Source organism: Typopeltis vanoorti, chromosome 5, assembly GCF_054136105.1.
Source record: "Typopeltis vanoorti isolate ZY-2024b chromosome 5, IOZ_Tvanoo_1.0, whole genome shotgun sequence".
Lineage (NCBI taxonomy): Eukaryota > Metazoa > Arthropoda > Arachnida > Uropygi > Thelyphonidae > Typopeltis > Typopeltis vanoorti.
In genome coordinates, this window is record NC_143553.1 from 160,942,529 (window position 1) to 160,961,743 (window position 19,215).

At 37.6% G+C, this 19,215-nt stretch overlaps 1 protein-coding gene across 3 annotated transcripts in view; it reads left to right on the forward strand.

Moving 5' to 3' along the window:
• LOC150107004 (MFS-type transporter SLC18B1-like) overlaps window positions 1-19,215 on the forward strand; it is a 52,729-nt gene that overhangs the window by 7,659 nt on the left and 25,855 nt on the right. For all 3 annotated transcript variants that reach the window (XM_090392882.1, XM_090392881.1, XM_090392883.1), the window contains exons 2-3: window positions 6,819-7,006; window positions 16,661-16,756. In XM_090392882.1, the coding sequence (XP_090249008.1) occupies window positions 6,819-7,006; window positions 16,661-16,756 (284 nt within the window). The remainder of the gene's footprint in view (window positions 1-6,818; window positions 7,007-16,660; window positions 16,757-19,215) is intronic.

Sequence of the window (19,215 nt, forward strand, 5' to 3'; positions counted from 1 at the left end):
CGCCGAAGTAGCCTTGCTACAGTTTCCTCCCCCAGTAACCAAAAACAAGAAACACCTGATTTTCCTAATAAATGTGATTAAACATCACATTTGGAAAATCAGGAAAAACACCTTAACGAGGAGGATCGCATCTATCTCCGTGTTAAGAACTGTCTCTCAGCCTACCTCTGCCGCTTCCTGGAGCAGGAAAGGTGCTTACGGGGTGAGGAGTGGTTCCCGAGGAGATGGTGCGACCCACCAACCATCTGCCAGATCATACAGGGGGGGGAATCCGGTTGTGTGCACCTATAACACCTTCAAGTTGTAGGTGTTGACGCTGCCTCAATCTTCCTTCCTCATCAGCGTTTAACCCACAGGTATGTCTAGTCCTTTCGCAGTTGAAAGTTTTTCTGTCCCCAGGTTGGGGTTGATCTGAACAAACCCGGACTGCGAAGGCCAACATCGAGGTGGTCCCAAGCCCTTTTCAGGGCGGCGTCTCCCGGGCCAGGTCATCTCCCTTCTTTTCCTGGTTATACTGTTCTGGGTTTGCTCGGCAAACTCATTCCTCTATAGAATTGTCTTCCACATAGTCTTCAGATATATTTACACTTGCTAAATTTGCTTAGTCTCTCCTTTTTTTTCCTTTTTCAGGATTTTTCCTTTTCAAAAGTGAAAAATCAACGACCGTTTTAGAAGCACCCCTGGGGGGTCAAGCTAAAACAGGTCAGCTGAGGCCTCTTTCATCTACTCTACTACTATGCACTCTATCTTTATTTTCCTCTCCTACTATCTGCTGAACCTCAGCCTATCTTACTCCACAGGCCAATGAAGAGATACGTTGAACTCACAAAATATATATATCACATGATGATTGATGATCTATCATCATTTATTTAGAATAAGAATAATTACATGATGGATTAATAAAATAATGATCTATAGTTCGCCCACCGATTAGAGGTCCATCGACACTTCTGTGCAGGTTAGAAAAAGGAGAATCCATTCCGATAATAAGGTAATCAATCTGTCTTCTGGGATGTGTTTGTTTATTATTACAGGTCGGAAAATTTACATTTTTTTACGAACATTGCTGTTTTTAAAGTGTAATTATTTTGCTTGTATAACAGTTGGAAAAATGTACGTAGAGTATTAACAAAATTAAAAAAGGTATAACATAAAACAAAAATTTTAACTAAGTTTATTTTTAAGAAAGTTTTCTATAAAATAAAAACAATTGTACAGAAAACAGAATTTTTTTCAAATTAACTTAAATATTCTAAACTTACAGTTGAGAGAACTGAGACTTTAATGTCCTAAACCGATTAATTATTTACGACTTGTTGTGACTCTTTTAACAAGCCCATGCGAAAAAATATTGGAAAAAATACCATTATCAAATCCATTTTAATCTTCATAGTCATCTGAATCGGTGTCCGAATCGCTTTCACTGTAAACTGATCACCAAAGGTTCGCATAATTCTTCGATAATTCCGTCTCTGTCCCAATATATGTTTTCCAATAAGGTAACATGAGAGCAATATTTTCCCCAGTTTTGAACTGTAATTCTTTTAGTCGCCTGTTCTGAAAGCTTAAGAAGTTTCGACGTGTCAATATCTCCAGTTATGTTGTGATGGCGAATGAAACTTTTCACTTCTGCCCAAACATACTCAATAGCATTAATATCGCAATGATATGGTGCTAGAAATCCATGCTCTTTGAGCATCGTGTCGAATTTAAATAGTTTAGTTGTGGGCGAGTTTCTTTTGACCAAATTAAGCAATTCAATTTTTCGCATATCTGGGGAATGTTATTTGCAGAGAGCCAATTCATAAGAACTTGCTTCTTATTAGACCAATTTGGAACTTTGTTTAATCGAATACAGTGATATGAAGCGTTATCAATTATAACAACAGCATTTTTAGGAAGGTTTGGAATAAGTTTTTCTCTTGCCCACTTTTCGGAGATCGTAGAATTCATTTGCCGATGGTAATCTCCAATAGTTGAATTGGCTTTGTATAGTAAGTTTGAATTCGGTAAAAAAAAAAACCCATTTCTCCACCCGCACACAAAATTATTATGCGCCGCGAGGCATTTCCGGTTTGTACCACTCTACATTCTTCTTTAGACTTCCAACATTTTCCATAAGTTAATTTACTATCAATCCAAGTTTCATCTAGATACACAATCGGTCTTTTCTCCTCCCTGAAACGTCTTATTGCTCTCAAATACTGCGTTCTAGATAAAACAATGTCACTTCGCTCCATGATAAGTTTCCTTTTATTCTGGAACTTTTTAAAACAAAATCCGATTTCATGAAGTATTTTCCTTAAAGTTTCTCTTTTCCAAGGAAAATTAATTTTTTCTTTAAGCACTGGAATCAATTTCAGAACAGTTGGCACACTTTTCTCTATTCACGTAAAATTCGTGAATAGTTCTTCTTATAACGTCTACATCAAAATCATTCAAAGCTACGGTTTCGATGGGTTTCTTTACTCTGGCGCTTTTTTTTTAGGAGATTTAAATTTTGGCTTACCTTCACCTTTTGATTCCCTACGAATTCTTTTAACAGTCGACCCCGATACGCCCGCAATTGCACTTGCACGTTTTATGACTTTAGAAAGGGGAACAAGGAGACGGCCGTCTGACGATTCTTTTTCGCAGAATGTCAGCACATTATTCAATATTCTTTTGCAAGAGCTACTGAAACGTTTATCAACAGAACGTGTTGACTGTACTGGATCCATCATACAATTTAATAATAAAAAAATAATGCAAAGAAGCGAGCTAGTACTAGTACAGCGACAGACAAGAAAGCACGTGATTTCGCATGTTGGCGACCAATTCGTACATCCTTCATTTCTTTCTCCCCTTCAGCATGAATCGACTATTCTTGGCAAAATGCCAAGGAGAGATCTACAAACGGTGGGCGAACTATACTCTCGAAATATATTGGTTCTGTATCCATCATAAAATCCAAAGAAGAAATTGAAACAGCTGTAAAAGATCTAACTGAACAGATTAATACAGCCTGTGCAGCAGTTACTATCACCGCAACTACTCGCAGATCCAACCACTTGCCAGAAGATATTATGAATCTGATCAGGGAAAAGAACAAAGCAAGGAAAAGATACCACAACACTAGGGCGCCACAAGACAAACGGATTTTAAATAGATTCAACTCCGCAGTGAGAGATGCCCTCACAGCCCATAGAATCAACTTTGGGAAGAAAAATTGACCACGATTTCTCCTGATAACCACTCCATATGGAATCTTATCAGAAAGATTAACCCTCTCATGCATGAATTTCCGCCATCTTGGCTACAAAGTACAAATTAAAGCAATTTACGACTGTGAAAGTCGCATTTTTAGCCACTAGGTAACACTACTATGCAGAAGAAACCCACTAGAGTGGACTGCATGCATCAGAGGTTACAAAACATGTCTCATGGAGCTGTGAAGTAAACCAATAGTAGCCGTCCACCATAGTGGACATGTGCGCGAGAGGGTTAAAAACAGAAATAAACCTCTTTCCCTCCTCCAAACAGATTCAGGTCTTAACCACACCGATGCAGATAAAGCTGAAGCAATAGCAAAACATTTAGAAATGCAATCCTTCCTACGATCATTTAGATTTCAATCACATATACAAGATCCACCGACACGTAAGATGTTCACTCAAATCGTCTGCCACATATTCCACTCGAATTGCACCCACATCACCTGCTGAAATATATGATATCATCAAGAAGTTTAAAAGAAAAAGGCCCCGGACCTGACGGTATCTCCAACAAGGTGATAAAGCTACTACCGCGTAGAGCTATTGTGCATCTGACAAATATAATTAACTCCATCCTTCACTACAAACATTTCCCTTCCTACTGGAAACTGGCGGACATAATACCAATTCATAAAACTGGAAAAGACCTTCGATTGCCTCAAAGTTACAGACCAATCAGCCTCATCTCAAACCTCAGTAAACTTGCCGAGAAGATAATTCTTACCAGACTCCAAGAATCAGTACACGAACTAAATATCCTTCCGGGGCAGTTGGGCTTCCGCCAATTTCATAGCACCACGCAACAAATATACAAATTAGTAGAATATATCACCACGGTCTTTAAGTGGCGTCAATGCACTGGGGCTGTTTTCCTTGACATAGCCAGTGCATTCGATAAGGTTTGGTATTATGGTTTGTTATATAAACTGATATCAACTGGTATACCAATGGGAATCATTCGTCTAATCAAGACATACCTCTCCGATAGGCGCATGCAAGTTAGGATGTGTGGGGTAGTTTCGACACAAAAACGCATCTTGGCTGGAGTTCAACAAGGATCCTTACTAGCACCGATTCTATTTTCCATATACCTGTATGATATCCCGCCCAACCCATTGTCATCAATCAAAGCCCTATATACGCTGATGATTTTGCGATATTGGCCAGATCTTTTACCCCTTAACATACAAAGATGTCTGTGACACGTCTTTTGTTCATTGCACCAAAATTGATTGTGAATTTTGGTTTAACATATAAATACAGCCGCATATAGACGCTAGACAATCTTGTGCCTATTTCCTTGCAGCCGAGAAAAGTTGCCAACGGAGTGTATCGGCTATTTCGTTTGCGTTTGCACAAATTCATCATTATTTTTCAAATGATGAATTTGATCCAGCAAATCAGCCTCGCCCAAAAAATTTGGCAGAAAAACGATCGCTTTCTGATTTTTAATTGGTACGTTAAGGGATTAGAGCCGCATCTAGCCATCAAGAAACTGCAAGAAAACCTATTGCCAATCGAACAATATTTCGCCAAGTGAATCCCCTGAAGAGCGTAGCCGTCCTATTCTCTAGAAGATCAATGCTTCCTAAAGAAGATATCCTCCTATTCAATACCAAAATCCCATGGCTAACTGAGATCAAATATCTTGGCGTACTATTAGACAGAAAACTGACTTTCAGCTCCCATATCAAGACTCTCTGTACAAATACACCAAAAACCATAGCTCAGCTCTACCTGCTAATCAACAGGAAGAGTAAGCTGAACACCAGAATCAAACTACTCATATATAAACTGATGATTCGCCCAATACTCACGTACGCTTCTCCGGCCTGGAGTCATACCGCTAATACTAATATTCTTAAGTTGCAACGTGTGCAAAACAAATGTCTCAGAATGATCCTGAACGCCCCATCGTTCGTACGTACTGTGCAACTTCATGGTGACACAAATGTCCCCTATATTTACACTTTCATGCAGACTATAGCAACCAAATTCTTCTCAAAAGTATCTGTGCACCCTAACAAACTGATCCAATTGGCTGCAGATTATGACGCAATGGATTATTTCCAACATAAAAAGACCAAAAGCCATCCTAAACTACAACACTGAGGACTAATCTCCAAGCCCACTCAGGGCAATTAACTCATAAAACTAACTCCACTCACAGCTTCTCTTAAGAAAGCGGGGAATATGAAAAGCATTGTGCTTCGCCCCTTAGGTCAGTAATGTTGTAAGTTGTAAACCTTAGCATCACCTCTGGTTCTGCCTCCACTGACGAGACCTGAATGAGGGTCGATACCGGTTGGAAGCTTGGGTGATGAATTTCAATGCTGTAGCCAATGAAGTTTTAACTGAGGCTCGACTGTTGCTGTTATCCCTCAGATGTGCAAATGAGCGGCTCTGCTCGGTGGTGGAGTGGGCCTGCCACTGGGTAGAGCCAACCGGTTCTGAGAGCTCTCAGTGGTAGGGTGAGCCTGTTACTGAGGGGAAACAATGTTGATTTTTTTGGAGTTTGACCTGTACTTGAACATTCAATAAAGGTCGAAACCGGTCTGGGTAGTGACCCTTCCCATAATTAAAGGATATGTGCTTTACTAAGGGAAGTAATGTGAAGGTCATTAGCTTCTATACGAGTTGCCCCAGTCTTGAAAATACTCCAAGAGCATACTTTGTTTGCTTACACTTGGATAAAGGGTTAACCCAAGTATATAATTTCGTGGTAACTTTAATTTATAAGCGATTCCGCTCTTGGTGGATTCCATGAATGTTCCAGAAATAATTTATTTTATTCTGAAGAAATATGCGAAAGCGGCCAGAATGATTTTGTTTAACTTTTATACGACGTAATTCCTAAGAAATGCCTTTTTGCATGACGTTTAAAAAACACAGCATTCACAATTCCATGGTGGAAAGAGATAGTTTGACTGTTTACAAATATGAGGAGACAACTAAGTTGTTTCTTTTTAATAATAAATATTATTCATTTTTTCGTGTTATTAAGAAATTGTACAATAGACTTTGAAGAGCAATCCACAAAAAGAAACGTACTTACTGTTTAAACGAACTGTTTATTCCCACAGAATTGTAATGTCTGCGAGATAAAAATAATTTGAAGTTGATTCAAATACACCATAGTTAATTTATTCACTGCAAAGCTTGTATAGTTGGGGCCTTAAAATGAACTAAATGGAGGATCTGGATTCTTAGTATGCACGATAGTTCATATCACTGGTAACCAAAAATTTTATGAATTAATCATAATTTATGAAACACACTTTTTGTAGTTTGCATAAACTTTTTTTTTTGTAATTTTTCACTTCCTAGTAATATCACGTAGAGTGTTATTGTTGCACATTTCGAGTTCTTACCACTAGGTGGAGTTTGTGAATATATATAAATATGTAAGTAGTTTAACGTTTGTGAAAAATTCTCATAAATTTTTGCAAATCCACATTGAATTGCTGGTGCATTTTAAAATTGATTGTAGGGATACAAACCCTGTTAAAACACATTGGCGAAAAGCTTCTAGCTGTCTTAAAATATATTTTCTCCTTTCAGATCACTTGAAAGTCGATTCAAGCGAAGGGACTTCTCTCAGTCATTCGACGGATAAAACAACCAGTCATCCGTCTCCTCGCACTCGGAGGTTTTCCAATAAGCAGCTGTGGCTCCTCGTTAGTTTATCGACGGGGAATTTTTTCGTGGCAACCTGCGCATCTCTTCTTGGTCCATTTTTCCCACACGAGGTGAGTGTAATTAGGTTGCGATTGCCTTACGTTGAGATGATTCAGTGAAATAAATTAAATTATATTTTAAGTGTTATTACAGAGAAAATGTGTTGCCTTGGAAACCAGTTTTCCCACCATTCTTTCTTTTTATTTTCCCCAATCGCTTTTATTTATTTTTTTATTTAGTTTCTAAGTTTGTTCAAAGAAATTAAAATTTAAACGTATAAACTGGCACAATGCCAACGAAATTAACGGAAGTATTATTTTTTATCAAGCATAATTTTCATTTCCTGCTAATATCATGCAATTTAAATCATTGTTATAGTTCAATTTATTGCCAATTGCCACTAGATGGCGATTATTGGTATTGTTGCATATTTACTAGCTGTGAAATTCCAACAACAATCCCAGAAATTAATGTGATTACAGCTCGATGGTAAAGTGCGTTCTGATACATCTGTATAATTCAAAGATAACTTATCATTAATTACACATGAAAATAATCTGGGTGCAATTTATTCAGAGGCCGAATTCATAGCTATTCCAACGTTTATCGCCACTTCTAAAACGCGTGTCTGAACTACATGGATTTTTCATGGTAATCTGATTATTGGATAAGTTATTCAAAAGTGCTGCCATCTAGTTATAATTCATGATATTAAAACGTGGAGATTACGTAACAGTTTTTGAAGCACTTTATATCGTCCCATATGTTAGGAGAATGTGCGAGAGAATTGGCACCTCTTCTGACCAAGCTGTTTAAATTAGGCCTAAGTTCTGGTCAAGATCCTATAAAGGGGAAAGTAATTGCACTGCATAAGAGAGGCTGCAAGACAGAAGTAGCAAATTATAAGCCCAATTAGTATATCAGGAGTGGTGGTTAAAGTTTTGGAGAAGTTAATAAAAGTATGAATTCAGGACTAATTAGCCAGAAATATACTTTATAAGGAACAAAATGGTTCTGTTAGGGTTAAGTCTTTCTTTAGTAACTTACTTTTTATAATAAAGTAACAGTAGAGTCGGATAAAGGAAAGCCTTACTCTATTGATACTGCTGGAATTTGCAAAGGCATTTGACAGGATTCCACACGGAACTGTTGCATAAATTGGAGCAAATGGGAATGGATTTGGAGGTGGTGATTTGGATTAAAGGGTGACTGATGAACATATATCAAATACTGGTTTATGGAGGAGCTGAGTCCAGAGGAAGGAAGGTGACTAATGGAGGTGTACCTCAATGCTCAGTGGCCCTGTGTTGCTTAATCTGTAGATTATGATACTGAAAGTAATTTGAAAGGAAATATTTACTTGTTTACTGATGATGCAAAATTTGGAAGAGCCACACTCAATAAAGGTGATGTAGAGATCTTGCAGGATAACTTAAATATGCTGGCGGTATATGGACATAGTTAAATAGGTTGACAGTTTAACGTAGCGAAGTGTAAGGTAATGCGGTTTTAGAGGATGATGTTACATACTGTGTACTATTCGTATTTACTTTGTCCGGAATAACCCCCCCCCCAAGTCCCTTAAGGGTTATTCCGGACAAAGAATTGAGAGGGCATATCGCAAAGGTTGCACCAAAACATCACAACAAATTATTCCATACCTACAAGAACACGAGAAGCATGGATAGAAAAGTTCTTGGTTTCACTTTTAAGGAATTAATAAGGTCATGTTCTTGAGGACAGATCTAGTAACCTGGATTCTTTGATGGAGAGGATCCAGAGACGAGTGACAAAGATTGTGCAGGTGTGTGAAATGCTCCCTATAAGAGTAGACTGAAAGTCTGTGGGCTGCATGAACCAGCTCATAGGCCTGATAGAGGAGAAATGATAGAAGCATTGAAGTTATTGAAGGGTTTTTACAAGATTGACACTGACTTTTTTCGGTAGTGCATTAGGAGAGAGAACGACAATTCACCTCTGGAAATTGTGTAAGAGTGTGATTAACAAGGATATTTGGAGTAGATATTTTGCTTGAAGTGTAAGGCGATGTGTGTGTGTGGGGGGGGGGATGGGTAGAACGCGTTGTCAGAGGTAGTCGTGAGTACTTCATCTGTGAATGAGTCTAAGGAGAGGCGTGATAGATTATGCGCAAATGTTGGATAGTGTTTGACATGATGTTTAAGGCCTCTCTTGATGAGACTAAGAAATCCATGGAGTAACCGATAATAATAACTGAACTGAAAACGGGAAGACAAACAAACCGTAGAACACATGCAGGGAAGACATAATACAGTGGTATTCAACCTTTTTTACTACCGGAGCTACTTTTCTATAAAACGTTATTCGGCGATCTACTGTCTTATATAGATCACGTTCCTCCAACCTGATATCTGATTACACAAAAAAACAACTAAAAAAATACACAACTAAAAACTTTATTTGTGTATCCAAATGATCAATTGTAATTTGGTTTCTTAATTGATTTTTTATTAAGTCATATTTGAAAAGGCGGATTCTGACAAGTATGTCGATCCGAAACACGACAGAATTTTTCGCGCAATATCAGTTAATATTGGGAATTTTCCATGGTCATACTTCCAAATGACTTCATTGTTTTAAACGTAAAGTATTCTGAATGTTTATTATCTCAAATTCTACTTCAGCTTGGTTTATATCAAACAGCCCGCTAATTTTATTTGAAATTTCTGTGATGTTCAAGTATTCTTGAAATGGATTATTGATAAAAGATACAATCATTTCAGTTTTATTAAAATCTTTAAATCTTGAATTTATTTCTTCCTCAACTAATTCTATTTCACGAGTAAATCCTTTTAAATCATAGCGAAGCATTTCTTGATTTTGTTCAAAAAAAATTTAATAAATATGGGAGATGTCTAAATTAGCGATCATTTATATTTTTCTTTAATGGAAATTTTTATTGATCTTAACATGTGAATTAAATTTTTATCTCTGCCTTGTAACTCTAAATTTAATTTGCTTAATTTCGTACAGAAATCTACTAAAAATGATAAGTGTAACAACCATCTTTTATCATTCAATTGTGGATAAATATCTCCTTTTTCATTAAGAAAATTTTTTATATCGTTAGTTAATACAAGAAATCTTTCTAAAAATTGACTTCTGCTTAGCCAGCGAAAATTATTGTACAACAGAAGTTCCCTATCATCATCTGCCCCTGCAATTTAAATAACCGCCGTTGCAGGGCTTTTCCTCGAACAGAATTTACAATTTTAAATGTAATATCCAAAAAATCTTTTGTGTTTAATCTTTTACTACACAGTTCTTGTTGGTGAATAATACAGTGGTACGTTAAAAAAAATCTGGGTATTTGTCATCGTTTTTACATAATGAAATGAAGCCTGATTTATTACTGATTTACTATCATTGCAGGAGCATCATAAGTAGTAATAGACACAAGTTTAAAAAGCGGAAGTTTCACAAATTCACCAAATGCCGAAAACATGTCTTCCCCTCTAGTCCTCTGACAGCAATTCTTGAACCGGGACCCCTTCTGCTTGCTTCAGTCCCTTTTTTATTAGGCCTCCTCTGAGACCTCGCATGAAGTTTGGCAACCCCCCCCAAAGAATCGGTATGAGTCTTTCATCTTAAGTTCCAAGTTCGGGACGCGTTTTGTTCTCCTCCGCTTTCTTTTGATTGTAAGTTGCCGGCCATCGGAAAGTTGTTTGAACTCTTTCTGACTAACTTCGGAGATGTTTACACTTAGAGCCTGCAAGCCTTTCTCATATATACAAGTTTCAATAATAATCTTTCTAATGTCGCCATATACAGCTTCGGCGACAAAAACATTGTCTTTGTTTTTAACACTCGAACATATTCTTATTAAAGCAGTATACAGTATATAGTGAGCTTCAAAAGAATTATTTACAGAAACATCTAATACAAACTATACCGAGACAAACAAAGTTTATTTTTTTACAATATTCACATAGGACTTAACCTAAGTAAAAATCGATGTAATGTACTTTGGAATATTTAAGCTACAATCGAGTTTTTACACTTTGCTTATAATCGTATTTACTCGGCTCGCTGTTTGACTTCCACTGATCCAAATTAATTCATTTACCCGGACTTATAAGAAAATTACTGATTTGACTGTTTTAACGAAAAATAAATAAACAATAGCAATACACTTAAAGCGAATTAAAAATAATACAAAATAATGATAAATAAAATATTATGTTTTCAGTTTTAATTAAATTTGTAAGCAAGGAGAAATACACAAGAGATTGACCAAAAATCGCTCCGCGATCGACGGGTTGAACACCCCTGACATAATACATTGGCTTAGTGTCTCTCTTTCTATTGACGAACCTCTAAATTAACTTTTTTCCTTGCAAGGTGGACAGAAGAACACACCTAAACAAGCACAACGTATTAGCCTCATAACCTTACTTCTACCGCAGTTCAAAACTGTCCTACTCAGTAGAAGTTTACACTGAGTCAGGGGAATATTGAAAGCAACATGCCACCTACGTCATGTGAGATAAAGTATGCAGATAAAGTTATCTCTGTTCTATCCATGTACTTTTCCGCTCTGATTCTTTTGACATGGCTTATATTATGTTTCGCAAACAGTGAAGATAAATTGATAAAGAATGGAATATGTAATATGTCCAGAAAAAAGACTAATAGCCTAGGGTGAACAGACTCAAATAGTGAAACCAAAATTAACATGATGAATTTTTTATTTGGTTTTAGTTGTAATTACACCCAGAGTAACTATGGCTGAAAAGACAGTGTCTTTTAATTACATGTTTCCTCAAACTGTTTTGCCTTCTTGAGAGACAAAAAACCTCCACTTTCTAACTCCCTTATATGAATATTATACAAATTAAAATCCAAAAGTGTGGCGGTCTCTTACGTACTACCATCCCACATTATGACCAAAAGAGACCTGTGCCACAACATTATTTTGTGCTATACAACTCCAGTCCCGGGGATTCGAGAAGTCATTCCCTGGTAAGTCCTCCATGCCATCAGCGTACCCTGCAAGGCACGCAAAAATCATCTCTTAAAATAAGCTCGAGAGAGTTCTAAAGCGGATTGAAAAAGTACCCTATTTGGCCTATAGAGCAGGATTTTCGGAGATACACCGATTTGACCACTCGCAAATAAGAGCTTTTAAATTTAGTCTTATAATCAAGCTTATTTACTTAATTTTTTCCAAATGTTAATTCTTTATCATCGTCATCAATTTCTTGATATGTACCCTCCAGGGGTTTTCAGGAAACTATGACAACACTATAATCAGTTTTTATATTATTAATCTATCAACAATTTTCCTTCAAACTAGTCTATTACTTGTCACCACTCCAATGTTTTCGTATCTAGCATTTGAAATGTTTCTAAGCCACTTCTGACTGAACCAATTCACCCAAAGCTTGATCTTCCTCGTGGTCTCTTTCCTGCCATTAAACACCTGGTGACTGTTTTGCTAACCTTTCCTCCTGCATTCTGTTTAGGTCGCCATACCACCTTAGGTTAGTTCTGTTCATACATTCTTGAATGCTAACAATATCAAGTTCCTTTTTAAGATCCTCAATTTTAATATGATTCTGCCATTGATGTCATCGATTCACTCCCCTAATTTTTCACACAACTCTCATATCTGTGGGTTTTTTTTGAACAAGTCCTTCATTTCTATACTGCTAGTTTTGGTGTTTTGGCCAATTTCTCTCTTATTCCATATAAAATCATTCAATTGGCTCCTCATCATACCATTATTCTGTTATTATTCTACTCTGATTTATTCTGTTGTGTATTTCTAAATTTAATGTACTATCTTCATTAAAAGTGGGCCTAAATACCAAATATTTTACTTGTTCTAACGATTATCCATTGAGAATGTAAACTAAAGTTTAATATGCTACAGCCACTTTTCATGGTTTTTCAATTTAGTTAGTGAATCCTGGAGAGGTACACCAGATGTGTTTAGGAGTATAACATTATCTTCATAAAGCAAAGAGTTAAGTTTGACATCTCCAATTCTAATATCAGGCTTGATGCCACTTTCATTCATAATGTGATCCATGTCCATGTAGATGATAAATAAGAATGGAGATAATGTGCATCCTTGTCTTAGTCCTGATTTTGCATCATACTATCTTCCTGTATTTCCTTAAATTCTACTTGCAGACTTAAAACTTAAATGTAGGCTATGAATTATTCTCTATAATGTTCTATTTACCCATATAATTGTAGTGTTTTGAAAGCTCAGGGCACTTTGTCATATGCCTTTTTCCAGATCACGAAACGTAAGTACAGATCTTTGTCACATTCCTATGATTTCTCAACCAATTTGGTACAATGCAAATCTGATCCTCACAACTTTTATTCGGCCTGAAGCGAGCTTGTTCTCCAAGTTTTTCTTACACGATTTTTACCCACCTCTTTTCAAGAATGTGGTGATGTGGGTTCAATTTGGTCAGCACATGTATCAGGATGTTTTAACGACTATCTGACCTGTCTATGGATTTTGTACAAGTGGTTGAAGCTTTAAGTTTTCATATGCAGACTTGAACTGCTTTTCTAAATTTTTAGCTATGGCTTCTGCCTTTTCTGCGTCTCTATGATCAAGGCCCAGGTCTGCATGTAGAGGGGGAAGGAATCTGTTTTTGTTTCTGATATTCTTCAATAGTTCCTAGATAGTGATCAGTAGGTGAGATGGAAATTAACTTTTCTTCCCATAATTGAGCTTTAAGTGCATCTCTAACTGAACCGTTTAGTCTGTTAAGAGCTTTTTATCTTGTAGCGCGCGGTTATTCTGGAATCTTTTTCTTGCTTTGTTTTTTTTTCCTAATCAAGTTCATAATGTCTTCTGGCAGACGACCTTGCTTTGGGAGAGTTGTGGAGGATGTGACTGCCATTATAGCTGAGTTAGTTTGTTGGGTGAGACTTGACTTGCAGTTTCAACATCTTTTGAACTTATATGAGGAACAGGAATAATGTAGTCCGGGAGTACTTTTGATAATTTTTCCCAAGATATGAATGAGCGAGAGGGAGGAGACAGATGTTCTTGTTTTCCCAGCTGGAGCAGAATTGGGTTATGATCGGATTCCATGATTTTAGGCTGTACTGAAATTTAATGTTTTGCAAGATAGCTATATCCAGGATGTCAGCAGTGCCAAACGTACTGTGATGAGTTGGTTCAGTGGGCCTGCCACGACTCCGTAGTTGGAACCAACTCATCACAGTAGGTTTGGCATTGCTGACATCCTGGATATAGCTATCTTGCAAAACATTAAATTTCAGTAGAGCCTGAAATCATTGAATGAGTTGTCCCAACGATCGAGGATATGGCTGGTCTTGTTGGTGGTTCTACTGTTCCATGCAAGATGCTTCGAATTTAAATCCCTTTTGAAGGCTCCGTAGATTTCCAGTCTGCCAGCCGAGCTTGTGAAAATCCCTATGCCTGTGACCTCAAGTTTGGAGGGTTATTTACAGAATGGTGTTTGATATTATTTTTAATAAAGATGGCAGTGCCGCCGCCTTTGTCATTTACCCTGTCGGTTCTGTATCCCCTAATTTTAGGGATAACCCCTAAAATTAGGGATATCCTAAAACGTTGATATCCCCTTATCTTAGGGGTGTCCGAGGGTCTTAGATGTGTCTCACTTGTTAGAACAATATATCTGTCTGATATCTCTGAGTAAAGTCATGGAGCTCCAAAATTTTGTTTCTTCAGCCATTTTGCATTCCATGCAACGATCTGCAGAGAGTCTGGAATTAGTTTGTTTCTATTTATCTATAAGTGCTGTGAGGATGGATTGTTTTTCACGTAGGAATCTTTTAGTGGAGGTTAATGAAGTTTAGACATGCTGAAGTCTTGTAGCATGTTTACTAGAGAGGCAGTAATGACAGTGGTCAGGTTAGTATGTGCTGCTGGCTGATTCTGTTCATGTGTTGTCTTGTTGGAACGGGCGATCCCCATAAGTTCTTGTCTTCCGTTGATGATCTCTTTTCTTAAAGGCCTCTGGTTGCAGCACGTGAGCTTCTGGCTGTGGAGCAGGAGCCACCGGCTTCGTGTACTAGAAGGAGGAAGACTGTGTTGCTGAGTCCGACGTCTATTCTTCGGGTGTTGTATACATCCTCTATAGTTTGCTGGGTGAGGGCCGCCGCAGTTGGCACATTTAGCCGGGATGGTTTTCGGCTTGGTACAAGTGTTGGTGGAGTGGCTCTCCCCGCACTTAAGGCATCTAAAATGTACCCTGCACGGTTTCTGAGCATGGTCAAATTTCTGGCATCATCTGTGGCATTGTCCTGTTGAAGCCCTTCTCCTAAGATGTTCAGGACATCTTAAATCCACAGATCGATGTCAAGTCATAAATGTTTTTGTAGGCCTGATGGATTTCAACCAAAACCAGAGGCATTGGGCTCTTGTCAGCTCTGATCATTTGGTGGTCTTGATAGCAGAGATCAGGGGCGATTTCATCTGTAGATATGTCCTCAGAAACACCTCGAAGAACCACCTTTAGGTTGTTCTCCGAGCTGAGGGAGAAGGTGTGATATTGTGCACCGCTTGATTCTACCTATTTGGTCAATCTTCTGTAGTCCATTACCGTGGCGGGCTGGATCTTTATGCTGTCGTCTACGTTTTTGGCTGTTTTATAAGATATTTGCAGATCGGACATGGTGGACCTTATGGACGTCCATCTGCGCTTTTCATGGAGAATGATCGGGGGACCTTCTCTTTTGGAGAAGCAGAGAATTCCGAGATGGGACCATCTTCATCCATTCCTTTGTCCTTGGGTGGCTCTGCGGCTGTTGTTTTGCACTATTTGCGCGCACGAACCTCTCGAAGTCTGTGGGAGTGTACACCACCAATTCCAGATTCTCTTCCATGTGGGCAGTGTCTTCGTCCTCGTCAACTTCTCTGGACAAGGAGTAAAAATTAAGGATGCCGGCCACTCGTGTTCAAATTTTGTTTTTTTATAAGTTTTTTGAAAATGTTGAGAAATGCTTTTTTGAAAATCGCTCGAGGGCGCCCACCCTCTGTCGAGTGATTCTATGTATGCGTCATTTTCCTTCCCGCAATTGGCGATGATGACGCTATTCCTTGCAATTGAAAAATCCCGCAGATCCAGGGACCTGCCAGCAAGATCCTGTAGACTAGGAGAGTCTACTAACAAAAGGAAGTGGTGTGTGTGTGTGTGTGGGGGGGGGTGATGTCGTGTTCTTACTTGGCTCACGAATGTCCTAGCTTCCTGGGAACCAAATATCCACCACTGGTCTTCTTTGCATGTGGGGGCCTACGCGGGCATTGACCTCGTACATATTTCGTGCAGGGAGAGAGAGAGAGAGAGAGAGAGAGAGAGAGAAGGAATTCAAGAATCACGAAATACCTCCGAAAGTGGAATAGTGAAGCCTAAAGAAACGCAGCTCTCTAGTGAACATATCCGTCGGCGTTAATCGTCAAAGCTAAACTCCTGACTCGGCATAATTAAGCTTTGTTTTAAGTGCAATATATGGAAGTTGCATATTAAGAATTTTTTTTTCACAAACTTACAAAGCAATTAACCATTTCTTTTTATTTTTTATTTTTAGAATTTTCAAACTTTCAATTTGTATTCCTTTACAAACGTAAAGTATTAAAATTCCTTGAGAATGTTTAATATTGATTCGAAATATAATTAATAGTGTGGATATTATTAAATTACTTCTTAACGAGGCAGCATTTTTATTAGGCTGAATTGAAAGGGGCGACCCCTACCGAGTATGGACTTGTGTTTGGAATTTTCCACGTATCAATTTTCCTGACATCTCCTATATTCGGCCGACTGGTAAGTGCGTTTTATTGCAAAATTCACATTTACTTACTATAACTGAAATATTCCATAAGGCTTCAATGAATCCATGCTGAATTTAGCATTAATTTAATATCGTATTTATTAATAGGCATTAATATCATTTCAACTAATCTATATGAACTTATAAGGCTTGCTTAGAAGATAATTTTAGAATAAAATTTCATTATATAGAAAAACTGTCACAGGAAGATGAGGAGGAATATAAAATACATTAAACCTAAAAAGAAAGAACAAGGCTTATTGAGAGAAAAAAAAAATGGAGCTAAAAAAATTGACTTAATCACACTGACATTTTTCTCCATTGATTATTACTGTAATGTTAAGTGAGTTAACCACTCATTAAATTTAATTACAGCTATTACAGAACGTGATAAACTGATTATTGTGCAGCTAACACTAAATATGCTGGTATTAAGTGACAATGACATTAGATTCAATTAGATTCAAAAGGGTGAAGCGTAACGTTTTTTCATACTCCTCGTTATCTGAATCGAAGTAAGCCTTAGCTATTCCTTAGTAAACCTTAGTAATTTTAGTATGTTAACTTTGGAGGTGTGGCTCCAAGCTGGGAAGGCATAGGTAATTATAGGACGAATCACCATCTGATAGAGTAGCAATTTGTTCCTTGTGTTTAATTTGTTGTGTGGATTAATCAAGGGATAGAGGTGAGCGATAGTTGTTTCATACAGATGTGCCTAATATGGTTACTGAAGTCAAATAGTGTAGTAGTAACCGAAGATGTTTGGTTTCTATCTGCCCCATTATTCTGGTACCAAACAGAATAATTCCCCCTTTGGGAGATGCTAGTCTTCTGGTGAAGAGTATGGCTACACTTGTTTTAGGGTTTACTTGCAATGTCCAGTCTGAGAACCATTTTTATAGCATTGAAATGCTATCTTGAAGTTTTTTTTGTTACAAGATGGGGACGGAGTGGTCTAGCCAATACTGCCGTGTCATATGCACGATGGATGCCATGGGGTTCTGTGAGATATCTGCCATGTAGATTGCAAACAAAAGCTGGGCCAGTAAGGATACTTATGGAACTTCAGCCAAAATTCTACATTGGGTAGAACTGGTTCTATTACTTTTGACTTTCGTTTTTCTATTGTTAAGGTATGACTTCATTAAATCATATTCATTGATATGTTAGCAGTGATAATTTTATAAAGCAAATCATAGTGCCAAATTTTTTTAGAATCCTTTGCGATATCAAGGAAAACAGCACCGGTGTGTTGCTTCCAGTTGTATCCCGTAGTAATTCACTGTATTAAACGATGAATTTGTGAGGTGGTAATATGATTTCGACGAAAGTCTTAATTGTTCATATTGCATAATATTTAATCTCTCTGCTGATTCTTGAAGTCTGGAGCGGATAATTTTTTCGGCAGTTTTTCCTAGATTTGATAACAGGCTGGTGGGGCAGTAATTTTGAGGTAAATGAGTCTTTGCCTTGCTTGTGAACTGGAACAATGTCAGCAATTTTCCAAGAGGGACGGAAATATTGCATTCTGAGGATTGAATTCATGATGTTAACAAGATGCACTATAGGTTTTGCGTGGTAGCAATTTGATGACTTTGTGATGCCATCGGGACCTGCAGCTTCTTTTTTTATTGTTGAGATACTTGACGATGTTAATTATTTCTGCTGGTGAAGTATGATTAATCAGATTTCAATTATTGTCAGGTTGTTTTAGTGTGCGTCTAACATGACGATGCACCTTATAAACATGACGGATGTTTAAATTTTCTTATGCAGAACTGCACTGTTTCTCCAGATTACTTCCTATAGCTTCTGCTTTTTTCAGCATCAATGTGTGCTCAACCGAGATCTGATTGCATAGGGGAGGGATAGAGGTTTGTTTCTGAGATTTTTTAAAGATTTACAGAGTGAATGATCTTCCGGCCTAAGAGATGATTACTTATTTTCTCACTGCTGGTTTCTGTGATTTTTGAGAGCTTCTATGACTGAACTGTTTACTTTATTGAGGAGTTTTTTTATCTTATGGAGCACGTGTGTAATAATTTCTTTTCCATGCTTTATTTTTCTCTCTAATTTTGTTTAATATCTTCTGGAAGATGGTTAGGTTTACAAATAGTTTGGTGAGTGCTGCTAGTGCTTTGTTGATTTGATTAATGAGGATTTCTGTTGCTTTGTAAATTTCTTCCTTTGATTTTTATGATGGATACTGGACCAATGTATTCGGGGAATGCTTTTGGTAATCTTTCCCACGCTATGCAGGAATGAGGAGAGAGATAATTGTTCTTGGTTGCCTAATTTAAGTAAGATAAGGTTGTGATCGGATGACAGCTCATTCAGTGATTAGACGTGGTATTGATATTTGACGTTGTGTAGGATAGCAATATCTAAGACATCTGATCTGCCAAAGGACTGTGATGCATAGGCACAGGAGAACCAGCCACTACAACGTATT